The sequence below is a fragment of the Caretta caretta genome, chromosome 3 (genome assembly GCF_965140235.1).
Source record: "Caretta caretta isolate rCarCar2 chromosome 3, rCarCar1.hap1, whole genome shotgun sequence".
Lineage (NCBI taxonomy): Eukaryota > Metazoa > Chordata > Testudines > Cheloniidae > Caretta > Caretta caretta.
In genome coordinates this window covers 198016769-198042850 of record NC_134208.1, presented here as the reverse complement: position 1 = coordinate 198042850, position 26082 = coordinate 198016769, and the positions used below count along the sequence as shown (strand labels likewise).

The following is a 26082-nucleotide window of genomic DNA, read 5'->3' as shown; positions in this document are numbered from 1 at the left end:
TAATATAAAGGTTAATAATCCTGTTTTTCCTTATGGACCAAATCCTGGGTTACCTTGCGTATACATCTCCAACCAAACAAGGGCCAGTTACTACCAGAGCACTGATTAGAAGATGGCCATGCCATTTCTGGCTGGAAACCCAGAGAGAGAGAGAACACGTCCAGGGCTTCCATGACAGGAGTTGTAGAGGGGCATCATATGGTGTGACCCAGAGTTCATACATGTGGTCCACGTGGACACATATGTGACTATTAAAAGCAAGATATGACCCTGTGGCAATGGCCCTTCATGTGCCATTTAACAGTAAGGGTGATTAACCACTGGAATGACTTCCCAAAGGATTGCAATGGTGTCTACTCTCTTTCTACTCCGAGGGCTTGTCTTCACTATCAGGGTAAGTCGACCTAAGTTATGCTACTCCAGCTACGTTATTCAGGTCATAGCTTAGGTTGACTTACCCTGGTGTCTTCACTGAGCTGCGTCGACGGAAGGCGCTCTCTGTTCGACTTACATTAATTTTCTCAGGGAGCTGGAGTACCAGGGTCGACCGGAAAGCACCCTGCGTTTGATTTAGCAGGTCTTCACTAGACCCACTAAATCAGCCCCTGCAGCAGCATCAATCTCCCTGTAGTGAAGACCAGCCCTAAGAAGGAACAGAGTGTGTAGAACAAGCATTTCTCAGGCTGTTTGCTGCCAAAATATGTGCTTTTGCAGGGCATGTATTGTCCTATTTGGAGGGTGGAATTAATGCCAGTTTCACTGGTTAACCAGAATTTAGCTCTTTCACTCAAAAATGTGGTACAGTTTTGGCTCTTTAATATTCTGTATTTCCCTGGAAAAAAACATTTCAGCTATTTGCTGATGTTTTATGGTTAGATTCTGACCCCCCTTAGATTCATAGATTTTTGAAGTCAGAATGGACCATTGTGATCATCTAGTCTGACCTCCAGCATAACACAGACCAGAGGACTTCCCTGAATTAATTCCTGTTTGAACTAGAACAGTCAATTGTACAGCAATCCGTTCTCCAGAGAGCAATTACAGAGAAAATGGAAAATGCTAAAATCTCTCTCATGCTCCAGTTGTGAGATTATCTCCTGGTTTTTCTTAGAGTTCTTGTTTCATCCCTCTCTCTCTCTCATGACTTTCTGCTTATTATTGTATCAGCTGCTTCATTTTGGGGATGCTATTACAGCTGGCATATGGCCCTCCATACTAAATACCTCTCTCTAGCACAAAGTGGACAAACCCTTGCAGATTTTCATATTTTCTCATTTTAGTTTGTTATTGTTTCTTACTTTTCCTGCTTATTAATCGTTGGTTAATCTGCTTACTTCTCAATATAAAATGAAGGTGTGTGTCCTCTTTGGAATTTCCTTACTGTCATCAAAGAAACAAATGAGACGAGAGTAAGTGCCTATCAGTCAGTAGCCAGTTTGGCAAGGGAAAGCAAAAATAGATTGCCAAAAGTCTGTACTTTAGAGACTGGTGTGCTTATTTTGTCCATATTACGCTACTGTAACTCATGTATTCCTGTTTTTTTGACTGCCTGCCATTCTATGGGGAAAGAAACAGATGTTCCTATTTGTCTTTTGATGTGGCCCAAAACCATTTACATTTACTGGTCTAAAATAACACAAAATGTCACACTCCACTTTCTGTCATTTTTGGATTGAGTGACAGATTACTTTTCCATTATGCTGGTAATTGAGTAGCAGATATTCTGAGGAAAGTTGTCACCTAAAGGAAATACAATTGCCAACTGCTGCTGTAATGGAAAGAGAAGGATGGCAGATATCTCAGAGGGAATCCAAAGAAAAATATATATTTATCATTAATAGTGTCATAGGGATGGCTTATGGGAGAGTCAAAAAGCGGTGCCCTGGCTTGGCAGGGAGAAGCCGCCTTCCAGAGAGCCAGAGCGTTGGCTTGCGGGGGAGGCGAGTCCCAGCCATGGAGGAGCCGGCGTGGCGCAGAGGGGGGCAGCAGCCCTGCAAAGGTGGCGGTGCTTCTAGAGGGGAGTAGCCGCGCCCCCCACCCCTCCTGCCCAGGCTGCTCCTGCAGTGGATGCATGTGGGCAGCAGCCCCTATGCGCCCCCCGCCTCACCCTCGCCATGCTCGGGCTCTGCGGCTCCCACAAATGTGAGCCACTGCTGCCCCTCCCGGAGAAGGCTCAGGGCCCTGTGCCCCGGAGTGTGGCAAGGGTAGCTGGGGGGGTGCACGGGGGCCGGCGCATAAATGCATATTTAGGGTTCTTCAATAACTTGATATCCCATCACACTGCATTTTTGGGCTTTTGTGTTTTATGTTTGAGAAGCAGATTCTGTGTTCACCATTGAAAATCTTGGTTACATTCCAGAACAATGGTACAGAATTCAGAAGAAGCCCTAGATTATAGTTTATCATGCACGATGGGAATATTCTTCAGATTTCAGATAAAAAAAGAGCAATTACATGGCTGAGGAGTAAATATAAAGCATTTAATGTGTTTATACAAAGTGAGTTTGTTTATACTTGGACCATCACATCTTTAAAAAAGTCTTGTTCTACTAATTTTAATATTGCGAAAAATTCACAAAGAAAGAAAATGATTTTGAAAGTTGAGTATGGAAAAACAACCTTTTTTTATTTTGCCCTTTTCTGCCTTTTGAAGTCCTGTTACTCAGATATTTGCACAGCATATTTTGAAAGTCAAACAATGAACTCATATCAGCTAAGCCACCAAGTAGTTAGGTTTCCAGAGGATGGGGAGAGAGAAATACATTTTTTATCTAAAAGATACAGAGCCTAGATTTTCATGAAAGTTGCTGAAAGTTAGATGAACAATTAACTGGGTGGGATTTGTCAACTACAAAGTTGATTCTTGGTAGGCTATTCCAAGTGACTTTATATATTAATTTGGATTTCATTCTAAAAGAAACATCCCACAGCCATATGCACCACTGACAACCTGCCCAGTTGTTTGCCTATGCACCTGTTATATTATGTCTTTAGACTGTAAACACCTGGGGACTATCATTAACTATGTATCAATTTAGTTCCTAGCACAATGGGGCCCCAACTTGGTTGAAGCCTCTGGCAATATAAATCTTTAATATTAATATTTTTAAAACATAGCGCCATAGGAATTGTAATACATGACTCCATCCAGCAGCATTTCTCCAGCCCCCATGCTACATGCACTGAAGTATGTGAGTAACTTTAAACATAGCAGGACTGCTCGCATGGTTGAAGTTATGCAAGTGCTTCAGTGCCGTATTGTCTGATCATCAGTTAGTAGATGCAATGGAATTTGAAGTGCTCTTGAACCATAAACTGACAGATTAGTGTTGTCCTGCACCCTAGGACACATAGGACATGATTGCAAGTAGTCCTGCTTCAGGGACTCACTCTGGGTACCCTGGGTGCACAGATTCCCTTGAAAGGTGCTGGGCTGCAGACTTGGTCACCTTTCTACACATTGGTTGCAAATATGGTAGCATGTCTTCTAGGGATGGTGTACCATGCACGCGCCCTATCCCTGTTTGCTGGAGTTCTTGGGAGGCAATGTGCCTATTCCATTGAAAATGCAGCATATGGGTGTCATGTTGGCCTAAGGATATAGAATCATAGAATCATAGAATATCAGGGTTGGAAGGGACCCCAGAAGGTCATCTAGTCCAACCCCCTGCTCGAAGCAGGACCAATTCCCAGTTAAATTATCCCAGCCAGGGCTTTGTCAAGCCTGACCTTAAAAACCTCTAAGGAAGGAGATTCTACCACCTCCCTAGGTAACGCATTCCAGTGTTTCACCACCCTCCTAGTGAAAAAGTTTTTTCCTAATATCCAATCTAAACCTCCCCCCCTGCAACTTGAGACCATTACTCCTCGTTCTGTCATCTGCTACCATTGAGAACAGTCTAGAGCCATCCTCTTTGGAACCCCCTTTCAGGTAGTTGAAAGCAGCTATCAAATCCCCCCTCATTCTTCTCTTCTGCAGACTAAACAATCCCAGCTCCCTCAGCCTCTCCTCGTAAGTCATGTGTTCTAGACCCCTAATCATTTTTGTTGCCCTTTGCTGGACTCTCTCCAATTTATCCACATCCTTCTTGTAGTGTGGGGCCCAAAACTGGACACAGTACTCCAGATGAGGCCTCACCAATGTCGAATAGAGGGGAACGATCACGTCCCTCGATCTGCTCGCTATACCCCTACTTATACATCCCAAAATGCCATTGGCCTTCTTGGCAACAAGGGCACACTGCTGACTCATATCCAGCTTCTCATCCACTGTCACCCCTAGGTCCTTTTCCGCAGAACTGCTGCCTAGCCATTCGGCCCCTAGTCTGTAGCGGTGCATTGGATTCTTCCGTCCTAAGTGCAGGACCCTGCACTTATCCTTATTGAACCTCATCAGATTTCTTTTGGCCCAATCCTCCAATTTGTCTAGGTCCTTCTGTATCCTATCCCTCCCCTCCAGCGTATCTACCACTCCTCCTAGTTTAGTATCATCCGCAAATTTGCTGAGAGTGCAATCTACACCATCCTCCAGATCATTTATGAAGATATTGAACAAAACCGGCCCCAGGACCGACCCCTGGGGCACTCCACTTGACACCGGCTGCCAACTAGACATGGAGCCATTGATCACTACCCGTTGAGCCCGACAATCTAGCCAGCTTTCTACCCACCTTATAGTGCATTCATCCAGCCCATACTTCCTTAACTTGCTGACAAGAATACTGTGGATATGTCTATTTAAGAGCTAGCTCTTCTAGATGTTTCTCTGAGTTGCCTTGCAAGGGAGAAGAATTTGTGTGTTGCAGGAATTCTGAGGAAAAGCTGGGAATAGAATATGGATCTGCTCACTCCCAGGCATGTGACTCACACACGAGACCTTCCTTCTTAGCAGCATGTATGATTTATATTATAAGAGAAAAATATTTATAACCCAATAATAAAGTATCCCCTCTGCCCTTGTATTGTATGATTGTATTCATTACTGATCATTAAGAAATATCTTTTTAATAATCAAGAGGTAACAGGTGCAGTTAGAGCTATAAAGGCTTGTTGGGATTTGCCCCTCAATGAACCGATATGCAAAGGGGTGGGGGGGCGGAAGGTGGAAGTTTCACCTAGGGCACAAAATGTCCTTGCACTGGCCCTGTCTGCAGGCCTCTAGGAGACCCGTCTCCTTGCTTGGGCTTCCTGCAGCAGACTGACTTGCTCTGGCCTGCAGCTTCCTTTTATATGGGCCTGCTGGGCCCTAATTGGCTGCAGCCACTGTCCTAATTGGCTGTTTCCTTGCAGCCTTCAAGGCTGGGTTTTAACCCTGTCAGGGTCAGTGCAGAGCAGACGCCCCATCACTCTCTGCCATAGTGAAAGGCTCTGGCAGTGGGGAAAGGCTCTGGCAGAGGGGAGGCAGTGGGGAAAGGCTCCAGCAGCAGGAAATTCCTTGACACTTTTCCCACTGTTGGAGCCTTTCCCTTCACCTGTAGCTAAAAAACAAAGTAACAAGCATAGATGCAGCCTGCCTTTCACTGCAACATGTAGCTACATGCTGTTGCCTGATCTATTGATTGTGTATTGATTATGCTGATTACTTCAAAATTCCCATTTAACACTCTGAGGTTCAGTAGGTTCTTGTCCAAGAGCAGGCCCAGTATTTTTAAAAGTAAAGTTTAGTTGGGAACCTTGACATGCACAGTTGCAACACTTCCACTTAGGAAAAAACCTTCTGTATTTGTAATAGTTTTATTAACACAGTTAGCAAAGTCACAAACACACCAAACCAGTAAGAGAGAGAGAGAGCTAAAACAGAAAGTGCATCTGAGCATCCATTTACTCCACTCTCTCCATGCCAAACAGAGCTTGGCCATAAGAGAGAATCTGGCCCTCCAAGTTTGTATGTCATTTAGCTTAGAAACACTTATTCACTCTTGAATAGAAAAGGAGTACTTGTGGCACCTTGGAGACTAACCAGTTTATTTGAGCATAAGCTTTCGTGAGCTACAGCTCACTTCATTGGATGCAATCGGATGCATTCAGTGGAAAATAAATAAATCTCATCCGAATGCATCCGATGAAGTGAGCTGTAGCTCACGAAAGCTTATGCTCAAATAAATTTGTTAGTCTCTAAGGTGCCACAAGTACTCCTTTTCTTTTTGTGGATACAGACTAGCACGGCTGCTACTCTGAAACCTAAGAATTTAATGTTTAGGACCTTATTTATATCTACATTACTCCAGTTTTAAGCCAGTATATCTCCAGTGAAATCAACTAGAGTTACACCAGTTTAAAACTGGAGTAACATACTGTTGAGTCAGGCTGAGATTATTTTAAAACTTTCTTTTTTAATATGAATGTACTCAGAATTTGCATTCATTTGCATTTGAATAACATGGAAACAAATAAGATTAAAAAAATCTGATTTTAGTAAAATGAATAATAGCCATATTGGTACTTGACTTGCTTTTACTGAACGTAGAAACAAATGTTGGCTGGAAGTGTTGTCCGTTCATCAGTAATTTAGTTACAGAAATAGTTTTCAGTAATAAATATCACAGTGGTTACAATTACAGCCTGACCTGCTTTTTCTGAGTGTAAAGTACTGTGCAAAACTAAGCATTGATGCAGTACACATTTAGGAAACGAACAGTCACAAATTGAAATCATTTACAGTTTTGTGTTTTGCTTAGTTAGTAGTACTCCAATATTCCCATGTAGACGTTACTGGTAATTACCTGCAAATGATAATTGTACAGATTTTACTGGCTGAAGCATTGTTGTAGCTGCATTGGTCCCAGAGAGACAAGATAGGTGAAGTAATATTTTTTATTGGACTAACTTCTATTGGTGAAAGAGACAAGCTTTGGAGCTACACAGTGCTCTTGTTCAGAGTTTACTAGTGACCATTTCAATATTCTTTTACCACAAACCTTGACTATATGGTCTCATGCCACAGCACCTGCACTAAACAACTTTATCTCCCTGAAAACTCTCTCATGCTAAGCAAAAGCTTCTCCCCAAACGTATTAGCTGTTTGCTGCAAGCCTTGCAAAGTCCAAAATCTATATTTTAAAAAAAAAGTTTCAATTCTAGTGTGGTTAACTTCCCATTTTGTGTCTGCTCCCCATTTTGTAGCTGGATGATAAATAAAATGCTGGTGTTATCAAATACTTGTGGTCAACCATGTAATGTGATTTTACAGGCTGAAGCCCACCAGTGGACTAAGAACTTTTACAGGATGAAGGCCACTAGCGAGCTAGCTGTCCATTTAGACCAGTTAACATCAGTATGAAAAGTTACAAAACAACTAATGGTTTGGTTAGTTTCTCAGCTGATATAAATCAGTGTAGTTCCACAGAGGTCAGTGCAGCTACATCGATTTACACCAGTTGAGAATGCGGCTCCAAAATGTCTCAGAAGCTGTGTAAAACACATGTTAATCTGATCGGCTAAGAGTGTAACTCTGTGAGTTATGGCTTAGAAAGAAAATACTTCTACACTAGTTCCACCTACTGGATTCTAAGATGTAATACCTGCCAAAGGACTACGAAAACAAAATGTCTGAATGGATGGTAGCTAAATCAAGTGTGCTATTATAAGTTGCATGGTATTTACTTATGAAAAATACATTCTCTTTAGGGTTTTTTGTGTTTAATTCCATCAGTCAAGATGCATTTCTGCTACCACTGTTCTCTGCAGCAGACTCCCATGTATTAAGAGAAAGTAAGGTGCCCAAGATGGGAAGCGCTAGAGCAATAGGGTATATAAGTTATAAAAGTGAAAATCAAGTAGGAGATCTGATCACAGCAGGATGAGATAGCAGGATTCATGTTTGTCATTATGAGGCTTTTTCCACAATTTGGAAATTAATTACTTTTCTATTTATTTGTACACTCATAAACAAGTTTCTACAATTCCTCATTAAATATGATAACTAGTTGTTGACTCTGTCAGAATAACTACTCTGGCGACATCTGATGCAGTATGTTACACTGCAGTCTTTATGATTATTACAAGTCTAAAACAGGGTTCTCTATTTTGAAAATACAGACTGCCTGGTTCTTTTCGAATCAGTTCACTCATAAGGCTGAGAGAGCTTGGTGCTCTGTCCCTGGCCTCTCCCTGTTGTATACCTTTCCCTGTGGTAATTCATTGTTTGGCACCTGTTTTCAGTAAGGAGCTGGGAGGGGGGAAGAAAAAACTGATGCCAGAAGGTCACTAGAGAATGAATATGAATGCAAAAAAGTCTAAATGAGCAATAAATCCTTGCATTCTTCCTTTTGTATTTTCCCTCTTATATTCCTTTTAATCATTTGTTGTGCATTTTTAATGTATCCTCTGTATCTTCAATATCTCCACATTCAATCTCTTCAAGGCTTTATATTTGAAAGTGAAATTCTGACACTTCTCTCCCTGTTATGGTCACCCTGCATAGTATTGATTAAAGCTGCAGTCACCCTACGATAGCACTGATTAAAATAGGTTGCTCAAGTGTAAGATTTGGAAAAGATTTGGGTACTTCAAAGTACTTATATAAATGTAAATGGAAAAAATAATGTTTTAACAGAACAAGTAAAACATAATCAACCAATAAACACATCCACTGTAGATGTTCCATAAGCAAAAACAACTTTGTGGCATATGTAGATGTTTCCAGGGTTGTGGAATAATTCTGCCTTCTGCTATAAAACCTTTAATCTGCCAGACAGTTTGAAAACCCTAAATGCAACTATTTATGTTTGTAATTTTTCAGTTCCCCCCTACCTATACATCTCTCGCTGCTTTAGCACAGGTCTCTGTCATAAATTAACAGTTTATGCTACATTGGTTACAATTAATTTCAGTGCTTCTTGTTACCAATAAAAAGATACTTCATAAATAATTTTGTGTGGTTTTCTTGATAGACGATAAAAGCAGAGAAGAGAAGCAAAGTAATGAAGAAACTGAGGGCCAGAGCCAAGAAGCAGGTTTGTGCTGAGCTCTTTAAAGCATTCTCCCAGGCTTTATCCACCTTGGTGAACAATAACCTTAGTCAATGCTATTGACTGAAAATGTTTGTACGTTTTCACCAGATTAACCCAGGGCTTGTGCAGTTCTCCCATTGGAGACCACAGCTCCATTCATTATGAATGAATCTGTTGCAGTGCAGGAATGCAGACTTTCCTGTTAAGTTACTACCTCCACATTCCCACTTTAAATTGGAATATATCTTGCTAATCCGCTAAATCGAAAAAAATAATTTTCCATGCATGTTTACATCAGTGTAGCACTCTATAAGAAAGAATAATGAGAAAAATAAGTTGGGGGAGATGAGGGAGAGATCTAAAATTGGTCTTTCAAGGTTTTAATGGTACTTTTAGATTGTAATAACTATTTATTTCCAGGTTTCAGAGTAGCAGCCGTGTTAGTCTGTATTCGCAAAAAGAAAAGGAGTACTTGTGGCACCTTAGAGACTAACAAATCCCAGAAAATTGGATTATTAAGATTTACATCCAAACAGAAAGAGCTTACATGTGAAAATCAAAACCTGCAAGTGAATGTCAGAGTTCATAAAGTACTAGATTTGCAAATGATGTGTTTATAAATGTATGTTACAAGTTATGAATTGGATATTTTAAAATAAAATGGTACTCTGTTCCAAATGTATCCAGCAAACAGAAATGACAACCAGAATTGAGCAGTTTTCAAAATGACTGAAGTGATAAGTCAAAGCCACTATAGATACCCTTATTCCTTTGGATTTCCAACCCACTGCTACACAGTAAAGTGCTTTTCTTGTTTTTTTTAACATTGTGCTATGTCTGATTGGTACCAGCAAATTAATATACTAGACCAGTGTGTTGCCTACACATACTGAATTCAGGTAGCATGAAACTTCTCTACTTAGAACTTTTCAATCAGCTCTGAAAGCTTTTATTATTACCTAGGAGATGGAGACCACCAGTCAGCAAATGCAGCAGAGTGAGGCAAGAAGGTAGCCTATGTTACTGAGTCGTCTGGTCTGTTGACTGCATTGTGGCTCCTTGTGAAGAGAGAAATATGTGTGGTGATAAACTTCTTTCCTCCCTTTGCTCCACCCTGCAGAGGAAACACTGTATCTGAAAGGCTTTCCCTGTTCTCCTCTTCATTCTACTCTAGTTTTATTCCATTCTCTGTTAAACTGAGGTCATTCTTGGATGCTCGCAATTTAGCAGGTTTCATCCATTTACCTCTCCTCCCTGTTCTTACTTTCTTTAACCTTACCACAACAAAAACACACGTGCACTAACTCATGTTCTTCAAGGGCCTGATCCAGAGCCTATTGAAGGCAATGGAAAGACTCTCATTGACTTCAATGGCCCTTGGATCCAGCCCTCTGAGCTCTGGACTCTCCTTTTATCCCACCAGGGTAAGCAGCTTCCTTGCAGACTACAGTATCATACAAGAGATTTAGAACAAAGCAAGTCACCAACCACACTTCCTTTCCTACACTTAATAGCTTCACCTCTGCAGTGCTCATAGACTTAAAGAGCCACAGGGCAAGAGTCATGAGATCACTGAATTTTGGGTCTTTTGTGTTGTAGCTAGTTGCAGTACCAGCATGTAGATGCTTTGAAAATTCTGCATAACCTTTGCCTGATGAACCATTAGTTCAGTATTCATCTTTTAACTTTACAAAATAGTGCTTTGCTTGTAGTTCACAGCAGTCCAAACTCCAGAGGTTTCTGCTCAACCTAGATAAATTACCTTCTAAAAATACCCTGAGTGGCCCACTACACATTCAAATATTTTAGCTGTATCTTCTGATGAAATGCATATCTCCTGTGTTTATTAACTCATGAAACAACTCAGTTGCAATGAGCTGCATTTCATCTTTCCCCTGGGAAGCAACTGTGAAAATGCTTACCTTTTAAAACTATTACTTAGCTTGCTTGGGTGTTGTTTCTTTCAGAAGTGCCATTACGACGTGTCACTGTTACAAACTGTTACACTCAGTTTATCAGAAACAATGATGTTCATTCTTTTACTATCATTTATAATATTGATACTCAGTGATTCATGACTAAACTTTCAGATCATAGAGTTATTGTTGGATTCAGCATTATTCAGGGGGGCAAAATAATACATGGAACTTTTAAGACAACTTCTATTTCTGTCCATTGTTTACTTGGCAATATACATGTGAAATTACCTTATTTTCATGCACAATTGCTGGCGAAATGTAGAAAATATAGTCAGCACACACAAAAAAAATCTAATCATTATGAAGAACATGCTTATTATTAGGAAGTTTGTAAGGAACAACATTTTAACTGCTTTCCAAGTGTGAAAATTCCTTCTCCTCAGGCAGCTGTCTTTTGTAAATCAAAAGGGAGATCTTTCATGGGATAATAACAAACACATCACAAATATATTACTTTTAAAATTCCAAAAGAATCTAAACTATCATCACTAAGCATCTGAGTTAATACTCTTAAAAAGCACTACATCAGTTTGTAGTCTTTAGCACAATGGTTAGGAAACTCATGGGGGGAGACTCAGGTCAAATTCACATTGAACTTGGGTTTCCTATGTTGCAGAAGACTGTCCTAGATCCTGGGCTATTGAATTGAACCTGGATCTCCTGCATCCTGTGTGAGTTCCCTAACTGCTGAGCTAAAGGCTACAAAGTGACATAGCACTTTCAATTCTGATCGTTGCCAATCTCTCCCAAATGAAGCTGTTCCACTTTTCGTAAATAATTGGTCAGTGGAGCAAGGACATGAACTTGGGTCTCCCAAATCATAGATTAGTTCCCTGACCACCAGGATATTGGGTCATTCTTCTTCTTATTCCTCACCCAGTTACTATTCATTGTCATTATAAACACATTTGAATTGCCACTATGAATGACAAAATTTCACTCTGCTCTAGTAGTCCATACATTTTGTTGTCAAGAGGAGTTGTTTGCATGTGAATCCTCTAACCAGATTCTTATTAAAAAATTTTGCAAAATTTACATCTTGATCCCTCAAGGTGCTACCAAAGCTCTTAGGCCCCAATTCAGGAAAGCACTTAAGCATATGTTTTAAGTCCCATTGAAGTCAATGGGAATCAAACACATGCTTAAAGTACAGGTTTCAATGCTCTACTCAATATGGAAGTATTATGCACATGCTTAAATGCTCCCTGGACTGGGTCCAGAGTGCTTGTAAGATCAAGCCCCTGTAGTCCTTGCAAAGTGAGGATTTTGCAGCACAACGCACCCCTGAGGTGGATATTATTATTAGTATTATTTATTATCCATGTCTTACAGGGAGGGAAGCAGAGTGGAGACTTAGGGCTTAATCCAAGTTTATCATGGCCATTGATGGGAACAGGACCAGGCCAATGGAAGCCCATGGCAAAGAAGGAAATAGAACCCAGATGTACTGACTCCTCAGACTTGTCTTCTAGCCACAAAGGCCCCTGGATGCATTAGGTGTACCAGTCCACTCATCCTAGTTTCTAATAAATAACCACTATTTCTCTTTTGCTTCCTCCATTTGTACAGATGAGGCAAAACCGACAGCTGTACCCAGCCCACCATCAGAAGAAGGAATAGAGCTGTGCGAGGATAAAGGTACAGATAACAAGATGCATCTCAAACTACTCAATCCGAAGAGGATACTTCTCAGGGCCATATTTTCCTTTATGTCTGAAAGAAGCTAGACTGAGACTTAAAAAATCAAAAATCGCTACAAACTTAGATTTTAATTTTAAAAAGACTTTCTAATGCAACACTTGGCAACTGCTATTGTGCCAGGGTGAGAGGTGCCATAAAATCTTAGCTCTCAGCATTATGGAGTTAATATAACAATGCCATGCTTGAAACATCAGATATAGACCCCAGACCTGATCTCAGTAGGATGACTTGTGCGTAAAATTAAGTGCACGCATAAATCTTTGAAGTATCAAGTCCCTAATTAGTTCTGTCCTGATAGAAAAAAAGATAAAAACAGTAACTATAAACACATCATGGGGAGGCAGAAGGAGATGAAGTCATAATTGAGAGAGAGAAAGTAATGTTTATCTTGTGCAGATTGTGCTGGGCACTCAGATCATTTAGATTGTGATAAATATTTAAAAGTGTCACGGGGCCAAATGACAGAGAGTTTAGGAAACAAGACAGAGAGGCGACATAATGTTTCAAACTAGGATTTTCCCGTTTTGTTGTTTCATTTACAGATAGGAGACCAACACTCAGACATACTGTTCTTGATCCTTTTTATGGCATCACACCATTAATTACTCATGCTAGTCTAGATTGTTTTAGAATTCTTTTTGGTATGTGTAAAAAAAAAAATCCCATGGTGATTTATAAAACCTTTGCTGCTGGGTAATTCAAAACAGGAGTTATGTTATCTATCATAAATATCGTCCATCAGTGCAGCCTTCAAGTAAGACTACTAGAGAATTTTAATGCATTTTACTGAGATAACATAATTATTAACTTATTTATTTTAAGAGTTAATGTTCAATTCAATGCCACCACCCTACACTCTCTCTCTCTCTCTATTGTGTGAGGAAGTGCTTGTGAAATCTCACTCTTTTGTTCCAGAATAGCATATTAAGGAGCCCACAGTCTTGACCTGATTATGGGTTCAAAGCTCAGTTTAGGGTGATTTTCCTGCTCTCTCAACTGGCTGATAGAAACACCATATAGATGTTTTTAAAAAACCTGGCCAGAATATTTGTGTTTGACATTGAAATCCTCCTAGATTAAGGTCACAGCAAGGCTAACAGCATTCACAAATAGTGCGAGTTCATTCTAAGCATGGTTGATGATTAACCTTCATTTATGCCTCCTCTTTACCAATATATGACCTATTTATGAGGTCCACGTCTATAACATCTCTTCTGGAAATGTTTATTATAGTCAATATCATAAGTGGCAGGATTTTATTTATTTATTTATTTTTGCTTTCTTGGGTCTTCATGGAGATCTTGAAATTTAGATATTACTTTGCATCCTTGCTCCTGATTTTGAACCTTCTGGGTGCATGTTAAGTTGTGAAGTGAATGAATACTGATTTATTTTCCATAGAAATTACCTATCATCTTTGTGTGTAACCATTCTTCTAACTTTACCCATACTGTTAATGTACTCTTGTCTGGAAACAAGGAAAGGATTTTCTCACTGAGGACAATATGAATAGAAAAGTTAGTTTATTGGCTTCATGGTGATAGAGTAACTGAAGTTAGGAAATTGTGCTTAAAATCTGGCATCACGCAAAGAAATATATTATGGTACTGTGGCATCTCACACACAAGATTCTAAGGACCAGATTCCTAGTTAATCCATCTATGAGCATGGTACAGGGTTGGATGGGGTGGAGCAAAGATAGCATAAAGCCACCTTTGCATTCTCCATATTGTGGGGCAATGCAGAGTCTGCCTGGCCCATGGTGTAAGTTAAAGCAGCCCGTGCTCTGCCTCCATGGCCAAGAATAGACATATTGCAGCGCAGTCTGGCCATACCCCTATCTTCTGCCTACCCCTGCAGCCTGCGTAGAACCCTTACTGCCAGCCCTACACCATTCAGGGAGGCCCTTTGTGCAGAGGGTATTCTCAGGGTCAGGGAATAGTTTCTCTCTCTGTGACTCCATTGTTCTGGAAGAACAATGTTAAAGGTCCTTAACAGTTACTGAAAATCAAGCCCTATGTGTATATGCTGTAGAGAAAAGACTGTTTTATACTGTGTTATAATCATAGTATATTTTTGGTGCATATGTGCCTTTAAAAATCCCGTACAGCACCAGTGTGTACTGTGGGGTTATTCTTCGACTGTAGGATTTTGTATTACACTGTTTCAGAGAGATTCAAATGCCTGGCACTGATGTGTGTAAGTTACCTTTCAACCTGTCTGGTGTTTAGAGTTGGTTCAACCCAAGGAGGAACAGCAAGTAGTTTTTTTAAAGACTGTTATTCCAAAAATATTAGTGCTCAGATAGTCCCTCTGACTGAAGGGGAGCAAGTGGGAGCACTAATCTGTAGATTCGGCCCAGGGTGATGAGGCATAGTCTCCAAATTCCTCCCACCTTCTCTGCAGCTCACCACAGCATTGTTCTCCACCAGTTCCAGCCTGACACAATTCAGTGCTACAAAGTACATGCCTGTTAGGGGACCTGCCATGGAGAGATCCTAGAGGGAGCTCAGAGAGAAACCGTGATCCCATCACGCCTGTGGATCATGCTGATGATTCGTGTTTGGATGCTTCCCTGGCCTTTGGTGGCCAGCCACCCTGCCAGTTGGAGAAGGAGGGAGGCAAAGCATACCCTTGAGAGAAGAATTGGGAAGTAACTCCCATGAGACAGAATGCATGGTTGGAGAGAGCATTGGGCCAAAACTTCTGAAGACCTAAAATAAATGGCCATAATTTTAAATATATATATTGAATTTAAAAATGTAATTAAGATCTCAAACCATTAACCATACAATATAGGTAGGCTTGGAAGGAGCTGATGATGATAAAAATTTACAGATAGTCAAAATAAGAAAATGCTACTTGAGAACTTAAAGTTTTATTTAAGGACATTTACTTTGTGTATTTTGACACATGATCTTGACAATTTGTGTTTTAACTTTAAAGATAAAGCTTGAACTTGAATCTCAGCGTCTATTGTCATTAAAGAATTGTCTAACCTCCCCCACTAATTTCCCACAACTGTGAAAATGTAAATTGATACAAACAGAAAAAAAAGCTTAAAAGTGAACATCAAGATTATCTGTAAAAAATAAAAAATAAAAATTGCTTTCTGCCAATCCTAAATATATGTAAGGAGTTAGAACTGAAAGATAAATGCATTCTAAAATGAAATAAATTCAAATCAGTTCCTCTACCCTTATCTGGGAAAACCAGTGCTCAGAGGGTAGGTTGCATTTCGCTTACAACAGATATCATCACAGACATCTCTTGGGGGAAAAGAAGTGATGCTCTCCATGCCGTTTGAGATATTTGTGAAATAACAGCCGTCGCAGGAGAAACACAGAATGAAGGATGAGCTGCTTTTCACATATATTTTTAAATAGAATCAAGGCCTGGATCCTGTAACTTGGCTTTGCAAAGGTAGATCACTGTCCCCTACCCCCAGAACCCTTTGCAGGATCAAGGCCTTTTAATTCTACTCAGACACTCCAAATTTCTATATTTGCTGATTTTAGTCAGTTTAAAAATAATAACTTTCAAAAAGCTTATTAGCAGACAGGAAAATGGCATCTCTATGAAATCCTGGCATTTCTAAAAACAGCCTTCAAACGATTTGCACACGGAATTAACAGCAGCCAAAAACTGCCAGATCCTGGACTTATAAAACTTTGTAATTTATCTTCAGCTAACTGAAATGAATGTAAACTGTTTTAAGAAATCGTATTTTTCCAGTTCTTTCACCTTATAAATATGAAGGCAGGTATGTGGCAAATACATTCCAAGCCACACAGCTTCAAAGAGATAGATGTGCACAGCTTGAATCACTGATGAACTACTGAGATTAGCACATCTACTATCCCCATTCTATGAAAATATAAAAGCGTCTTTCAGTACATTAGATTTGTTGATAGCAATTCCATAATAGAACAGGTATCATAATTCCAGTTGTAAGCAGTTCTCTTTTCTCTACTAAATTGTTAACACACTGTGGGAATCAGAAAAATGAGAAATAAATTGAATCGTTCATTTATTTATTGTTTTGATATATGTAAATATATATTGTTTCATAAATCTGAATGTAACTTAATGCTTATGAAATGTACCATATTATAGACTACTTTAAGACTTCCTTGCATATATCATTGTAAAAGAATATCTCTTCCCTTCCCCACATAAGAGAGATACAGGTTAAAAGAGGAACATTCTCCAAAAAGGGAGGTCCATGTGGGACCCCTTCTTTTCCTGTGGTCTTTAAACAGATGCATCCTTGGTATCCTGCCTCTCCTCAACAGTAAAACAAGACATATTCAGTTTTAGATATCCAGTTCCGCTAACAGTATTTCTTCCTCTTACAAGCATACGTGGATGTTAGGAATTGTTCTCTGGAAGTATCCTCTTACTGCAGTCCGTGCCGGCTCTCCGTTTACATCATCATAGCATCAGGAACATTGCCTTGTCTCACTGAATCATAGTTTCAAATATAGATAACACTCCAAAGAAGTGTTGCTGTTTTATCTTTGAAGTCCTTCATGCACAGCTACTAGCTCATTCTTTGTAGGGTAGCAGTTCTACGCAACACCTTTGGTAGCGCTTCATTACTAACATGCACATTGAAGTAGGTTCTTTATAGATAGGTTTCAGAGTAACAGCCGTGTTAGTCTGTATTCGCAAAAAGAAAAGGAGTACTTGTGGCACCTTAGAGACTAACCAATTTATTTGAGCATAAGCTTTCGTGAGCTACAGCTCACTTCATCAGATGCATCCGATGAAGTGAGCTGTAGCTCACGAAAGCTTATGCTCAAATAAATTGGTTAGTCTCTAAGGTGCCACAAGTACTCCTTTTCTTTATAGATAGTATATCTCAATTTAGAGACGCTTTATTTATAAACACAGAACACAGTGGTCAGAATGATTAGTGCTTATAAAGCAGATAAAATACCTGTAAGACAGACTGCACACAGTCTGTTATTCCTGCCCATTCAGAATTGTAGCAGGACTACCAACTCATTATAAATAGGCCACTAAACAGCCATTATGTAATAATGATTTTCCTCTGATATTGGCTTACACTGGTTTTGAATCTCAGACTTCGAGGAGAGAGTTTCTGTATCCCATTACAAGTCACTTGCCCCACCACTTCCCCTGTGCCCTGATTTAACAGTGGTTTTGTGTTGCAGCAAAAACAAAAATGAAGCCGTAGGCCTAACTAAGGAGTGTTATGTAACCCTATCAGAGTTTCTGTACGTACTGTACCAATTTTAATTCATTAGCACTTAATAAGAACTTAATTTACATTTGAAGGTCAAGTAAATTAAATCATATGTTAATTAATTTTTAAAATAAAGTATCAATTAATGTATTTCCAGGTGTTCATGGAAGTCTGTGTTCCTTTGGGAAGTATAAACCATATAAAGCATGTTGCTATTTTTCTGCATTCACTGAATTTCAGTTAAAATGTCAGCCAGCCAGAGGATGTTTTTCTCTGTAATACTGGAATTAGGAATATGTTTTGGGGAGTCCTGTGTTAGACACTGGAGGTAATTGTCCTGCTCTAATCAGCACTGGTGAGGCCTCAGCTGGAATCGTGTGTCCAATTATTTGTACCACACTTTAGGAAAGATGTGGACAAACTGGAGAGAATCCAGAGGAGAGCAACAAAAATGATTAAAGGTCTAGAAAACATGACCTTTGAGGAAAGGTTAGAAAACCTGGGCATGTTTAGTCTTGAGAAAAGAAGGCTGGAGGCCTAGTAATAGTCTTCAAATATGTTAAGGGCTATTATAAAGAGGATGGTGATCAACTGTTCTCCATGTCCACTGAAAGTAGGACAAGGAGTAATGGGCTTAATCTTCATCACGGGAGACTTAACTAGATCACAGGAACAAACTTTCCAACTGTAAGGGTAGTTAAACTCTGGAATAGGTATCCAAAGGAAATTGTGGAAGCCCATTATTGGAGGTTTTTAAAAACAGGTTGGACAACCATCTGTCAGGGATGGTCTAGGTTCACTTAGTCCTGCCACAGGGAGAGGACTGGACTTGATGACTTCTCAAGGCCTTTCCATGATTCTATGAGTCTAACAAACTCAGTTCATGTAATAAAGAGAACTGTAAACATCCCGGGGATATGTAAATGCTCATGAAACTTAAAGGTCCTGTTTGATCAGTTGTAGTTCTCACCATGGGAAGAGTCCTGGTGTCCTAAAAACTCAAGAATCAACCCAAGATAAACAAGTCACTAAAAGACATAAATGGTCCAAATTCAGAGGTGTTGTGTAAGCTGGTATAAATTACATGTCAGTAAGTGAGTGAAAAAAACCTGAATCAAAAGCCAAGGTTTTAAAAAGGTGCCTAAAGTTAGTCTTCTAAGTCCATATTTAGGCACCTCAATGAGCGACCTAATTTTCAAAAGTGCAGAGAACCTAGCAGCTACCATTGATTTTTTTGAAATTTCACCCATGGGCAGGCCTGGAACGTTTTTTGGTATATGAAGAAAAACCTTTTAGATGGGAAAAGTTTCAACAGCCTTAACGATACCTGTAACCACCTGTTCTAGTTGCAATGGTCATATTTTCTCTTTGATATGTATACAGATTTCTAGGAAGCCACATTGGCGAGCATGAACCAGTCTGGATCCCCAGTTGTCACCAGCCTGCCAAATGTTTCTTTTCATAGTGCCCGTCGTACCTATCATTTTTAGAAATACAGGAGGTTCATTATTTACTTTGTCTTTGAATCTGTCCTCTCCCCAGCTCAGTATGTCCAGGCTGTGTCCAGATCCTGTCACTCTATCCTCCGTAAAATCTCCAAGATCTGGCCTTTTCTCTCTGTACAGCTAAAACTCACACATGGAACTTCATCCATCTCAACTACTGCAACCTCCTCTTACCTGTTTTTTGTTGGTACCAATCCTTGATCCATGTAAAATGTGCTGCCTAAATAATCTTCCTGCCCAGTCAATCTGACCATGTCACCCCCTACCCCCTCTGTGTCCCTTCTCTGACTCTCCATTGCAGAAGATGCTGGCTTCTGCTCCTTACCTTTTAAGGCCCTTTCACATTTCAAAAAAGCTCCTCCTTACCACTCTGCTCAGGGCAAATATGTAATCTACTAATGTTATCAGCCACCATTGCCTGTTTGTCTGCTTCTCCTGTAAAGAGATTAGCATTACATTCTTTATCATCTCTTATGCATGGAACAGCCTCCCTAAACTTGTCTGTAAAGCCATTGAAGACCTACTTCTACAATGCTAATTGTTAGTGTGGCCAGTAGGGCCTTCTATGGTCCCAATTGCTAGTGTGCTCAGGAGGGTCCTCCATGGTGCTGATTGTTAGCGTGGTGTTGGAAATTCCTCTGAGGCCTTTTCCATTCGGCTTATCCAGAACACCTTGTTCTCGGAGAACACTTTATTCAGTTCTTTGGGATCTAAAACACTCAGTTCGACTCCGGATTTCATCACTCAGGTTCCTTTATTTGGCATACAGCAAAAGTACGCTGAGTTGATCAGACTCAAGCTTAGGGGGTGAATATACAGCAAACCACATATCCAAAGTTACACAGATAGCCTCTTCCTTTATATACATTTACACATGACATTGAATTTGTTATACATGACACTGCCTGTTTTTGGATTGACTTGGTTACTTTGTAGGAATCAATCCCTGTACAACATGCTCTGTCCATGTGCTGTTCACATGGAACCTGATGTTTACATTCCAGTTTTATCTTCTCCATAGTCTCTAGCATCAAGGTGTTATTGTTTATCTTAGCTAGCACAGACATCTTGACGCCAGCATAATGTTGGTCAAGCCCCTATTTACAACTTAACCTTCCATTCACATTCCCATTTATGCCCATTAAGAACTGCTGAGGCAAGTTACTTATGTGAAGTCAGACCTACACATGGGCACTAGGTCCTTCCATGGTGCTAATCACTCATATGGCCACTAGGGCCTTCCTTGGTGCTTATCACTTGTGTTGCCAGTATGGCCTTCAACAGTGCTAATTGCTATTGTGGCTCGTAAGGCCTTCCACAGTGCTAATCACGAGCATGATCAGTAAGGCCTTGTCAGCTATTCTTGGTGCAGTCTCTCTAGGGGGTCTCAGCTTTTTCCTAACTAGTCTCTTTCAATTTGTCTGCAATTAGTCCAGTCCATACATTATTAACTTAAATTGAGTCAATCAGCCCTTCAATTCCAGGGCTTACAGTCTCCTTTTGTCCCCTTATGGGTTTCTCAGAGGCAGCCTTGCATGGGGTTCTTGCCCCTCTGCTATCCCAGGCATTTTTGCCTCCTTTTCCCCTCTGTTCTCCCTGCTTTGTAGTTGGGCTTGTTTTGTGTATTGGTCATGGCTCCACCATTCACAGTCCTGGATGCTACATGGGGGTCCAATCAACCTGACTGCCTGTCACCAGGAAAGACTCTCCTCTTCCTTCTGTCTATTACCATTAACCCCATTACAGGCCTTCTATGGTACTAATTGCTAATGTGGCCACTAGGGCCTTTTCCTGTACTAATCACTAGCACGGCCTCTAGGACTTTTTAGTGTGATGATCAGAAGCATGACCGGTAGGACCTTTTACTGTGCTAATCACTCACGTAGTCAGTAGGGCCTTCTATGGTAACAGCTGCTACCATGGTCAGTAGGACCTTCCAGGATACGAATCAGCAGCTTGGCAACCAGGACTTTTCGTGGTGCTAATCACTAGCATGGGCACTAGGGCCTTTTACTGAACTAATTGCTACCATCGTCGTGAGGGCCTTCTATGGTGCTAATCACCGGCACGGGCAGTTCGACTGCCTGGCAATTATCTATTTTATTGATTTATTTATGTATCTTATTAATTTTTTAAATACTCACTGACTGAAAACCATTTAGCAGTAATCATATCTGGCTTATGAAAACACAATTCCATTAGCCTCCCTTTCCCATTCCATCTGGTTGTAGGGCACCTGTTGGCTGCATCTTGTTTTAATAATATTGCAAGCTCTTCAGGGCAGGCAACCACCTCTCACTTTGTTTTTGTACAGGGCCTAGCATTGTGCATAGCACAGTGGTGCTCTGATCCCGAATGGAGCCTCTAGATGCTACCACAATATAAATAATTAAATATGGTCTGCACTCTGATTCTGTTGCAAGCAGGAAATGGTCTCTCCTCTTGGAAACTCCCTGTGTTGTTAAGAGGAAATTTCCCTCCATTCCAGTCTAGAATGATTGGACTCCATAAAGATGGATTAAAATGAAATCTTGGCAGATATAAAAATAACATTTTAAAGTCAAAGCTCAAGAATATCTCCCTAAATTCTTATAAATCACCATTTTATAGTATTCCATTTTAACATGTTTTTCTCAATTTATGAGGCACAAGAATACCCTAATCATGTGCCAGCTTCCATGTACACCGTTACCTGTAATTTTGGATGCCTGCTTGATTTCTTTCACTCTAGAAATATTCCAGTCATTTTTCGCAGGATCACACTTAAAAATAAAATGCAGTGAACCTTTTTCATTTATAGTGGCCTGCTTTTTCCCTCTTTAGTCTTCTAAAACACGGTGATTTATCCAGAGTGTATGCAAGAACCAGATGTGTTGCACATTAGAAATGACAAGTAAATAAGCCGTGCAATGAATAGCTGGGGAAATGAATCTTAAAAGATCATTAAAACCACTTAACATTCAGCTCTTACCATTCCCCCTCTTCCTGAATGTTTGCAAATTTTATGTTTGAGCAATGTTGCCTTATATAGTCTGAGATGGTATGAAAGACAGGGGAAAGGATGCTCTTTTGTACAGTGTTAAGATAAAGTAATGTATATCTATGTGCAGTAAGAATAGTGGTGATAGTTTATTGCAATCCATGTACCTCCCCTGAGGCTGTATCTCACAAATAGGCAGTGTTCTAAAAGTTCGTAAATCATACATGTGGTTTATTCACATCCATGATCTATAAGTTTGACCCTTGCAATCTCTGTTGTGAGGTATCAGCTATTAAGTGTAGCCACTAATGTAATAAAAGATTAAATCAAAACTATTCTCATTAGCACAAGTGGGAAGAGGACTGGCTATATTTAAAAGACAGAGACAATCACATTGCTGCTGTTTGAAATATCACAAAGCCACTCTTGCTCTTACCAAAAAAACCTTTTAAAATCAAAAACAAAAAAACATAATAGAGTCCTATAAGTGACCCTGGGTTAGCTTTCTGTTTTTTAAAAACATTAAATGTTGTAGTTGCAGATCCTGAGTTAATCACTATTGGAAATTGCTGCTCGTGGTTTGATTTTAAAATGAAGACTGAGGGTCTGATTCTCATTTACAGTAAGGTTCCTTCTCACATCTCTGGCTATTTAAATGGACCTCAGAGAAAGTGGGCATAAGTGACATTTGCAAGCCCCATTAAGGGTTCTTTACACTCCCAGGGCGGTGTGTATATATACAGGCCTAGGTATCTAAAGAGAAAGGTCATGCAGTAACATAAAGCAAAGCAGGAAGAGCAAACAGAAAGACTCAGAGTAAAAGAAGGATAGAGTGGACAAGGGACTGGATCCTACAAGGTGCTATGTGCTCTGGCTTTGATCCAGCAAAGCACTTAAGCACCTGCTTAACTTTAACAGTGTGAGTAGTCCAATAGACTTCATTGTGAGTGTTCCTGTGATCGAAATGAAGCAGGTACATAAGTGCATCTCCGGGGTGCTCAGAATCCCTTAGAACAGGACAAAAGTGTGCTGACAGGCTATAATAGAGACAGGCAAGAGCATGCAGCTTGCGGGACAGCCTCTATTTTCTTGCCTTTAGTAATATAAAAAAATCCCAAATGAACAACAAATAGGAAAAGAGAAATGAATCTTTTAGTCACTCAGCTTATCATTTCTTCCTCTTCCGATGTTTAGGGTGCTGTGGTCTGTCATGATGTCATCGTGGTACAGCATGACATTCTGCTTCAGCATTGTGCTGTAACATTGAATTTGTTGGCAGTTATTTGCCGGGCAGCCTTAGTACAAGGGTTAAAGAAGGCTGGGAGGACAATACCAGCAGGAAGGAAGTGTGGAGGAAAGAACAGTGTCAGGAAAGAGGGTTGTGGTGTAAGGAGAGCTCCATATATTGTATAAAATAATATCTCAAAAGAACTGGGACACTGTGATCCCCCCATTCTCACAATATAGATCATCAATATCCATGAGCTTAGTATTCAGGTAAATGAAAGTGGCCTGTCATTTGTCCACTTGCATTTGCATGTGTCTGGCCACCAACAGAGGTCATCATTAGAAAGTCAGCCCTCTCCCACAATTCAAATAGTACAGTACAGTTGTTTTCAGTTCTGTGTTAAGGAACAAACCTGTAGTGTCTCAGACACCACTATGTGGTAACGGTGGGTAAATGGTGACCAATGAGTGTAATTAGAATCGAGGGCATTTTACTGTTTAAATGGATATCATGAGCTGGCAGCTGAAATATGCTCAGTGCAGCTAAGTAGCTGGGGGAACAACAATGCCTTTATGCCACCTTCCTGGCTCCACAATTATGGAGCTAGCCAGGGTAGTCCCAGTTCCTGGCATAATTAGAGCAACTTCAGGGTTGCTCTAATTTATGCCCAGCTACACATGGCCGTAAAGGGTTTGTTTAACATCCAGGGATCACCAGAGCACAGTGTAGAATCACTACAGAATCTGAATTCAGCCTACGGATTCCCTTAGTCGGAGTTTCCTGCTGCTTTGCCCCATTGAAATGGAGCTGAAGATCTGTCCTCATATCCATTTTAGGAACAGCTTTTCATGCCCTGTGCTTTACATCTTCTATTTTTACTCTTGTCATGTATTTTCAATAAGCTGGATTTCCTTTATAAATCTGGGTTTACTTCTTTCCTATATTTTATTGGTGTTAATCCTAAAAGTAAATCTATCTTTGGCCCCTTTAACTTGAATATTTGATGTAATATTTGCATTCAGGGGGAAAAAATCTTTGATATGGTCTTGACCTTAAAGATTTTGAAAGTCAAAATCTGCATACCAATGTAAAGCCTGATCTCTCCTGCTGAAATAGCATTGACTGACTCTCACAATTAGGCAATAACTCTTGTTCATGTTACTTTCTTTGCAAAAAAAGAAAAGAAAAGTAATACAAAATCTTCACTGCAGATTATCTAGAATAATTTAGAATCCTATATTATTATATTGCTTTGTACAACTCAGAAATGAAAAACTGTTTAATGAAAAAATTAAATGATATAATAATAGCAATCTCACATCAGTCAGTCATGCACAGCCAATTATGTTATATTAAAATCTGAAAACTGTGCCAAACAATATAGGGGTCTCTAGCTGTGGCACTTAAGCTAAAGTTCAGCATGACTTACAGTCTAGTGGTATTAGTTTGCTCTATATTTTCACCCCTAGACAGTAGGCCAAATATTGGTCTGATGTAAACTGATTTGATACGCCACTGAAAACAACAGAGCAGCACCCACTTACATTAGGTATAAATTTGGCTCCAAAACTCCATTTGTTGTTATTGACCAATGTTTGTAATTGTTGCTTTGGATACCTTGAATTGATTTTACATGAAATTGGAATCATTCCTCATACTTGGAGCAAGATGGGCCAGTCAAACCAAGATTGAAGTCACAGGTGTAGCAGTATGAAGAAGAATGCACTAGGTATGGGACTGGATTGCTCAGAGGATTGTAAATGACATATAGTGTCCTTCACCTCTGTCACTAGTTTGAACCCAACACCCATTTTGGACTGTTTGAAGGCCGATGTGAAATAAATTTGGTGGTCTCCCACTAGGTGTCCCCATCACAACAGCTGGCATTAACTGGCTCTCTTGTTGATGTTCTCAGCATAGATGTACAATTGAATAGGTCAGCAAGGCTGTTTTCTCACACCTAGATGTGGTCCCTTGTAAGGGAAGAGGCAGCTTTGTGTGGTAGTTTGATGCAGCAGTGGGGAAGCTTGCATTGCCACTTTCATATTCACTGCACTGGGCCGTGTCTGTTCTGTAGGTAAGCAGAGGGCTTCCTTCCCTAGCACTTTCAGTACAACACATTTTATGAACACTGAATTAAAGCACAACCAAAAAGAATGTGGCAATTTAGACGATAACTCTACATGTCATGATCATAAACAAACACAGTGACAGTGGAGAAAAGCCTGGTGCTCTTGACGTTTTTGTCATTTACTTTAGCGGGGCCAGTGTTTAACACAGTGCGATTACACTTTGGTGTAAACTTTGACAATTTCCATGTAGATTTGTATTGTCACCCCCAATTACTGGAGAGATGCTTTAATTGTGAAGCACTCATACTTTGATTAAGGTTACCATTTGATGAAACTCTAATTTACTGTAGCTCTTGATTCAGGTTTAACTGAATAATCCCTTTTAAATCATAGCAAAATGTGCAGTCCGACTGTGAAAGGAGACCGCAAACTGCAGTCTAGCAGATATCATTAT

General features: G+C 40.1%; 1 protein-coding gene across 5 annotated transcripts in view; it reads left to right on the top strand.

Moving 5' to 3' along the window:
* The window catches only part of MACROD2 (mono-ADP ribosylhydrolase 2), a 1333204-nt gene that overhangs the window by 1250861 nt on the left and 56261 nt on the right, over nt 1–26082 (top strand). For 4 of the 5 annotated variants that reach the window (XM_048842625.2, XM_048842623.2, XM_048842621.2 and 1 more), the window contains 2 exons: nt 8892–8954; nt 12500–12568. In XM_048842625.2, coding sequence (XP_048698582.2) covers nt 8892–8954; nt 12500–12568 — 132 coding nt within the window. The remainder of the gene's footprint in view (nt 1–8891; nt 8955–12499; nt 12569–26082) is intronic. The other variant, XM_048842624.2, reaches the window with a different exon arrangement.